Source organism: Malania oleifera, chromosome 12 (assembly GCF_029873635.1).
Source record: "Malania oleifera isolate guangnan ecotype guangnan chromosome 12, ASM2987363v1, whole genome shotgun sequence".
NCBI lineage: Eukaryota > Viridiplantae > Streptophyta > Magnoliopsida > Santalales > Ximeniaceae > Malania > Malania oleifera.
In genome coordinates this window covers 34,996,619-35,005,623 of record NC_080428.1, presented here as the reverse complement: position 1 = coordinate 35,005,623, position 9,005 = coordinate 34,996,619, and the positions used below count along the sequence as shown (strand labels likewise).

General features: G+C 33.0%; 1 protein-coding gene across 1 annotated transcript; it reads left to right on the top strand.

The window, feature by feature from the left end:
- Positions 1 to 4,429: 4,429 nt before the first annotated feature.
- On the top strand, positions 4,430 to 5,005 carry LOC131143868 (agamous-like MADS-box protein AGL61). Its single transcript, XM_058092230.1, has one exon. It carries the CDS (start codon positions 4,430 to 4,432, stop codon positions 5,003 to 5,005), a length of 576 nt encoding a protein of 191 aa, XP_057948213.1.
- The last annotated feature ends 4,000 nt before the right edge of the window (positions 5,006 to 9,005 follow it).

The following is a 9,005-nucleotide window of genomic DNA, read 5'->3' as shown; positions in this document are numbered from 1 at the left end:
CGAGGACATGCAAATTCTATGAAATCATGTACCCCTTTCACGTATTTTAGAAAAAACCTACCTTAAACGTTCATCCAACTCTTATCCATGTTCATTAACTACCCTATAACATGTTCAAGTAAATGGTGTCGATTACATTCTCATAATGTTTATGACGCATGCATCGTGAATCCAAAAATCAACAACCTTTCTTCTAAGGGGTACGGATCCTATCCCATTCAGGAATGTTGCATTTACATTGCAATCAATCGCTCAAATTCCTTCATTGTAGTCATTAAAAATTTTGGCAGCATCTCCGCATAGCTCTCCAAGTACACGAGATGAGGGAAGTGAACATGTTGCTAGTTTTCCATCACTAAAAAATTGTCATGACACCCCACTATGCACCTAGAGAATACAAGTAAAGACACGCTCGAAATATATAATGAGAATGAACAAAGGGTTAACGATAACAACAATATAAATACAACTTCCTGAACTATCTACATTGGACAATCCAAGAATGGTTGAAATGCAAACAATACTTATCGTAGTGAAACAAATAATTAACATGTTCAATTAATTATTAGTCAACATAGTATGACTAATAATCAATTGGATTTCAATAATTGTTTTGTCTCACATGTACAATGAGGCATGAATGTATAGTAACCATTCTTGAACGGGTCTAAGCTTCAATGAACACAAGAAATGACAGTAATTACTTTGGGAGCTTACTTCATTTGGCATTTAGTTCTTGGTCTTTCACTGTATTTTATACATTGTTGTTCTAAACATTTTATAACTGTGCACAATCTCAAACGTATGCGTTTCCCACCAGTCAAAGAACAAAAACTATAGCCAAAAAAACGTAATGATATAGCGAAGCACGAAATATAGGTAGAAACCAAAAGCACCATGTATTTTCATTAATTTCAAAGGTAATACAATATACATAGAGACATCAAAGTACACATATAGCCATTCAAAAGCATGGTAAAACAAAATATAAGGAAAAAAAATAAATAAAAGAAAAGAAAATAAAATAAAAAGCAAATGGTGCATGAGCACAATGCATAAGCAAAAGAGAAAGTGCATCAAAAGATCCCAAGCATCTAGTCTATCCTAATCAGAGTCAGAATCTAAATTAGAACTGGCTGAGCACAGCAAGGCAGCTACTACTCTAGCGGTGTCTCGGTCCCATGCCATTTCCTCCAAAATACGATGCAAGTAAGGGGTAAGAGGGGAGGGTGGTGGTTTGTGTGGCTTGAGGTTATGAGGTAGCACCAACTCATCAGGAATGTCCGTCGAAGGCCCCACAGTAAAATCATGTGGCATGGTGGGCCTAACCGTATGGAATAGGACCGAATGAGCGGGCAAGTCCTCTGTAAGCCCTAGGCTAACATTCGGGAACTGCTCTCTAATGGGTGGCGCAAAAGAACATGTCGAGGGCAACTACATATACTCAAGAGTCACCCTTGGTGCTCTCGTCTTATCGGAAATCCGTTCGTGCTCACTCAGGGCCGCTCGACCCCTAGAAGAAGACTCTCCCCTTGGCGGGCCCTAGACCCTCTTCCGCTTGGCAATGGGTCATGGTGAGTGGCCGTGCTTTTAGGCAGCTCGAGGCTTCGTTCGTGGACGCATTGGCTAGGAAAGACGAAACCCTAAGATTTATGTTGAAAACAAGATTTTTTTCAGAGGGTCATACTTAACAATAACATTACGAGAAAATATTCACCCATTTACTCTAGAATTTCTATAGTGTTTCATATTGTCTTCGAGTCTATACAATATTTGGTGTGTGCTCAAGTTTGAATGTTGATAATTTAATATGACTTCATGATTTTTTACCAAACCAAGGTTTTACTATAATATACTAGTCATATTAAATATTCATATTCAATTAATATCAATGAAATTCATAAATCAGTTGAGCATTAGTCATTATACAACTACAATTAAATTTGATATAAGATGTTCAATAAAATGTTGTGTCTAACATCTCAAATTTCAATTTTACTTAAAATTTCAAAAGCTTAAAAGCTATAATCCATATAATTCTCACAATAATCTTTATTTTCAATGAAAAAAAGATTTATTAAGATGACAATATATTTTCAATAAATACAAACACTACTCCAACATCACAAAAATAATATATAACACTTCAATTCTAGTTACAACTGAAAACAAATCAATTTCAAGAAAATAGACTAGAATTACACATTTCAAAGACCAAATCAAAGACAAAAAATATATTAGACATAGTAAAGCAAGTAATAGAAGCTTAATTCTAATCTCTATACTCCAAGTATTATTTAAAAAAAATACCAAATCATACACCCACATACATAGTCTCACACACACACACACACACACACACACACACACACACACACACAGTCACATACACACACACACACACACACACAACCATATGCACACACGCACACACACACACACACACACACACACATATAGTCCTTTGTAGAAGAAGAAGAAGAAGAGGAGGAGGAGGAAGTCTTACCTAAGAGCGGTGGAAGTGGCAGTGGTAGGAAGGGAAGACAGTGGAAATGAGCAGCAACATGGTAGGTGGTGGCTCGAGACTTAGTGGGGGGAGGACACCCACTGCATGCAAGGAGGATGAGCGTGGAGCAGGAGGGAGAAGGAGGGAGAAGGAGGAGTAGACCGAGAGGAGAAGGGAGGAGATGGCAGGAGCACGATGCGAGAGAGGAAGGAAGGAGTTTGGGGGGAGTTTGGGAAAACATGTCAATATTAAGTGATTTAGGGTTTTGAGTATTAGTGATGTTTTCAAGATCGTCACTAATATTCTTCAATAAATTATTTTTATTTTTTAAAATAAAAGAAGTATTAGTGACAAATTTTCAAATCCATCACTAATAAGGGGCTAATAGTGACGAATCTTCAAATTCACCACTAATATTGTGAAATAATTTTTATTTTATTTTTTTTAAATAAAAGAAGTTTAGTGACAGTTCCAAAATTCATCACTAATAAGGAGCTAATAGTGACGAAATGAAAGTTTCGTCACTCATTTGAGTGGATGATGGGAGCTTATATATATGGTTGGACCCAAGACGTAATAAGCTTAAACTTTTGGGTCAAGTTGGTGTTCACTTATGTGCATCAAGCCCACCCATGGGCTCCTTCGATCCTAACACCAACTTGATTGAGATTAGTGAGCATTGTAGAAAGATAAATTGGAGCAATTTTATCTCCTGCTTCAATATATAAATAATGCATTTCTTCTCTTCAATTTATTTACTTAGTTTTAGAACCATAAAATTTCTCTTAAAAATATATTAAATTGTTTATTAAATATAAATAAGGTATTACAGGTTTGAATTCTTTATGAGATGATAATATGATTAGTACAAGTTGTAGGAATTATAAAAGAGGACATTATGAGATTTGATATTTAAAACTTTAAAGGAAATCCAGCGAAGGAATTTCATTTAGATGAGGAGAATTATAAAGATAATAAACATAATTATAGTTTTAAAACTATCATTTTGGAGTTTGTGCTCTCAGTATAAGAATACAAAAAAGAATTTTTATCTTGCATATTAAATTTTGTATTCAAATTATGTATATTGTTCGACTAAGAGATTGATCTCACCAAATATTAAATTTGTATAAATATAAATATATGCTTTAATATTTATTTATGCTGTAATTTTTAAATTTATTTTATACCATAGCAAGTCACGTGCATGCACGAATATGATCTAGTTAATAATAATAATAATAATAATAATAATAATAAATAAATATTTATTATTATTATTATTATTATTATTATTATTATATGTGTGTGTAGATACACACATATATGCCTTAGATGGCATGATTTTGTTCAATTGCAAGTTCTAGCTACGCTCAAATTAATCCTTATATAATTGCATTCAAAACAAAAAATATGGTTAGAATTTGAACCCTATTTTTGGTAAATTTTTTTTTTTATTTTTTTCCACAAAATCCCCAACGTGTAGGACTTTAGCTCAGGCCAAGAGCATTTGAACTATACCTTTGAATTGGGAGAAGGTGCACTTGTTAAATATGCGCCACATATTTTAGCCAAAAATAAAAAAGAAGTTTAGTTTGTTTACGAACAATAATTAATGATAACCAAAGAATCAATGAATTTGAAATTCTATATATAGTGAAAGCATTAATGGAGCAAGAGGAAAAAGAAAAAGAAAAAAGAAAAAGAGAAAAAGTTAAGAGCAAGAGAATAAAAAGATAAATAGTAGCTTTCAAGTTTAAGAGGAATTAATATTTAGGAGATATACCATTATGATGACTTATTACCATCAATCATTTATCGAAAAATTCTCCTATAAATTTCTCTTTCCAATTCATGCACCAAGCATTGCTCTCCCACGAAAAAAAAAAGAAAAAGCATTTACCTACTTGAGGGTTTCTCATCATGGGTAACAACAAAATGATGAAGGGCAAGGGTCGCAAAAAGATTGAGATCAAGAAGCTACCAGATGCCGAAGGGCGACTTGTGACCTTTTCAAAACGCAGGTCCGGCATCTTTAAAAAGGCCAGCGAACTGTGCACCCTCTGCGGCGTTAATGTCAGCATAGTAACTTTTTCCCCAGGAAAGAAACCCTATGCTTTTGGGCATCCCGATGTTGATACCATTGTGGACCGGTACTATCTTAACCAGAACATCCAAACAAGTGACCATGCAAATATTGGTGCTGTTATTGCAGAGGCTCTTCGAGGGGATCGAATTTGTGCACTTAACCGTGAACTTGAAAAGCTGGTTATAGATTTAGAGCTCGAGAAGTGGCGAGGGGTAAAGCTAGAGAGGATGAAGGAAGAAATATTACAGGAGAGGTGTCAAGGGTGGGTAGGTTCGATCGATGCCCTAGGAATGCATGAGCTTGGAGAGTTGCTCGTTTTAATGGAGACTCTTTCGAAGAAGGTTGGCAATTTAGTTGGGGAGAAGCAGAATGAGCCCTCTACTAGTCTTCAACATGTATTATCTCTGTAGTGTGAATGTTGTCTCCTCACACAGGCCATGTGGCTCTATAGTTATAAATATATACACTTGTATGCATATATAAACATAAACTTTATATATATATATATATATATATATATATATGTAGATGCATATATAGCCAGCACTTCTCTTGTATAAAGTTAATTCAATGAATTTCTATACAATTTAAGATTCCATGACTTTAAGGATGTTTTGGTTTGTGCAGTTGTATGTGCTATTTATTTTTCCACTTTATAAACATTATAATATGTAAATGGTCTAATTTTTGTTGTGACTTTTACTAACTTGGGATTTCTTTTTTTCTTCCCCTTAATTTACTAGTTTTGGCAGCAATAGATGAATAATGTATGATTAAATAAGTGTTAAATTGTTATTAGCACGGGACGGTTTTTGTACAAATTTGGCATATCCCAAGTAATTATTTATTTCACAAGTATTTTAAGTCATCATGTTTTGAGTTCATGAAACCTTTTTCTCATTATATTAACTTTTTTGTTCTCTTTTCGAATGTGAATTGCATAAGTAAAATTATTTCTATAAGAAAGAACTTTTTATTTTAGGGTCATATGGTGATATTTATTTTTGTAAAGAGGAATTGAAGCATAAGGCAAATATGTTAATAATTTAGTGAAAGTTAGGCGAATATTGCATTTTTTTATTAAGGATTTCCTTTTCTAATGATTTGTGATCAAGGCCAATTGATAGAGGAAGCGGAATATTCTTCTCAATTTATATTTAAGTATTTTAAATACCAAAAACTTAAATAAAATAAATTTATTAAATATATTATTATTTTTACCAAGCACTTATTTACAACCCATTAATTAAGTGGGTGTGGCATATGTTTAACTCTCAATTATAAATGGGTCACCATATTAAAGCATCACCATTTACAACCCGACCCATTAACCCATCTTCTCAACTCTTTTTATTTTTACATAAATTCTATCAATGTAAATCACATAAAATTATCATGTTCTCTTTGTACTTAGGTTTCTTTTACTTCCGTGCATGTATGTTTATTGTTATATCACCAAAAATAATCTCAATCAAATATGATGAAGAAGAAATAATTATTAATTTATGTCTCCTAATAGATAAAGATATATGGCTTTTGATCAAGTAAAAGAATAAAATAATTCTATCAATTAAATGATGATAATACGAGCAACAAGAGATTAGAATTATTGTTGTGCTCCTATTCTATATTAACTCATCAATTGCCTTAAAAACATAACTCATCAACAAGAAGATTAGGAATATTTATAATTGATCATGTGAATTTATTATGGTTTATAGCATGAAAGCATGCGAGATTTGAATCTAATAACAAAATGAATTCAGGGATTGTCATGCCAATTTTTAAAATTTTAATTTACTGTATAAATCATTAAATGTACTTATGATTTACATAAATATGAACTACAACTTTTATATTTCTAAACAAGTGGCCAAGGAAGGCACATCCTAATGCAATTTCACAAAAACTTGAAATGGAATATTTCTTTTTTATTTTTTGTGTGCATGAAAAAATCGTAATTACAAAATTTGAATTCAAGTTTTTCTTCAGCTTCCCACCAAAACAAAGTGTCACGAGTCAAGTTGATTTAGGATTTTATGCTTGTTTATTATTGCTTGTCTTATGAATATTGACAAGGTAATTATCATGTAAATAATAACACGAGCTCTAGTTCAAAAATGCATCAAAATAATCAGAGAACAAATTGCAAACTGATTGTACAACCATGTAAAAGTATGTTGATTATATTGAAATTAGTGTATTTCCAAGAGGGGGGTGAATTGGGTATTTAAAATTTATTCCTAAGTATATCCAAATCAGCAGCAAAAATACTCAACCTTGTATTTGTTTATATACACAAAAACCCAAATGCATAGATAAATGTAAGATGCGAAAATAAAATCATGTGCAACATTCATAATACACGTGCAATAAATAAATTGCGGAAATGTAAAGTGCATACACGATATGTTATCAGGATTCGGCTAATACTACCTACATCCCTGCCTTAAGCTCACAAGTAAGAGGGTTTCCACTACGGCTCACTTAACAAGTGGAGCGGCACTGTCTACAACCAGGTCAATTAACGGGGCTGACCTCAACCTACAACTACACCTTATTAGGATGGGGCACCTAACTTTCCTATCGGGTCAAAACCAATCCGGGACTTTTCACAGGGCAAGTCTCCCTCTTCAGGCCCACGCCTAGAATACAATCAATTACAATACAAGATGTTCACAAAATATATGTTTCTCAACCAAACATATTTGTACCAATATTAATTAACGCACACCAATAATGTAAGAACTATAAGCTCAGTGTTATATGTGTGCAATCAACACTCAAACTAATAACTACATCTAATCAAGCACAAGAGTGTGTCAGCAAGCTAATCTTTGAAACTATGTATAAATGTAAATCTCAATCACAGTTTAGGGTTTCAAAGATTTCTGCCAAGAGTATACAAAATATCTCAAAAATGTTTTCTCAATATTAAAGCACAAAGAGATATTCAGAACAAAGCTTGTGAAACTATTTTTTGCACAATCAAAAATACAAGCTCAATGAGTCTTGCAATGATAATGCAAAGACTCACTAACTACTAGATTTTCCCACACACTGATTTATCAAATAAAATCAAGGAAAAAATCTTACGTTCAACTCTTAATCCGAAAATCAAAAACACAATACAATGAGAGTTTCCTAGAAAATGAGGATAATGTATAACCACTCAAATAACTCTCTCAAGGTTTGGTTTAACAAAAGAATGAATGTATGAGAGAGTATAGGCTTTGTATAAAAAATAGGCTTTGAAAAATTTTAGAGGATTTTCACTTAATAAAAATGCTAATCCCCCACTAATTTGAGCAAATGAACCCCTATATATAGAGGAGGCATAAATTATAACCATTGGAGATACATAGGGAATTATTAAAACTATTTTAAATGGGTTTAAGAAAATTAACCTTTTTTAACCTCAATTAATTACGGTAAAAATTAAGCCAACCAGAGAGTTTCGGTTGACCGAGCCAAGGTTCGGTCGCCCGAACAAACACAACAAAAAGGTCAAATTTGAACATTGGGTGTCTAAATAAAGGTTTGGTTTGCTGACCAGGGCGATTTTCCATTTTGTCTGAGGTTCAGTAGCCTGGTTTCAAGTTCGGTCTATCGAGCTTGAACATTCGGTTGTCGGGGTTATTTTGAACATAAAGTTTGGGCGCCCGAGTTGGTGGATAATACCAATTGAAAAGTAAGGTGTAGTCCCAAGAGGGGGGGGGGGGAGGTGAATTGGGCTTTAAAAATTTCTTTTAATTTCTTTGAAGACTTCTATTTAATTCTTTTAACTAATTCTTGACTTGTTTAATTGATTTACCAATCACACAATAACTTAGTTCTTTTAATCCACAATACTATCACTTAACCAAACAAGTAATCAACTAATCAATTAAACCAACCAAATCAATCAACCACAATTTGAAAGCAAACAACCAATTGATTTTCCAAGTACGAGTTAACTACATCACTATTTAGATTTATGAAAGCTTTAGCACTCTTTGGAATATAAACACAATCCACTCAGTATCAAACTTTAAAACCATTCAATCACAATATAGCTTTTGTTGTTAGCCCTGGGTATATCAATTTGAATTAAGCCCTGTATATATGAAATTGATCCAAACCCTGTATACATGAAATGGTTTCTTTAATGCATTTCACAACTCCAATCCCAAACAACTTCAGAATTTAAATAACCTCTTGGTTAATTTTTCTTTAGGTGTTAACCAACCAACGTACTTCCTTTTGAGGTTTTTACAAAGGTTTGATCAACCAACGTACTCCCTTTTGGTTTCCACAACCCCAAATCAAAATTAAACCTTAAGTTTATTTAACTTCCAAATTACGTAGTTTGTATGATTTAGGTATTTAAAACATCCATGCAGTTGTATATGTACTGAAAATGAAAGAGAG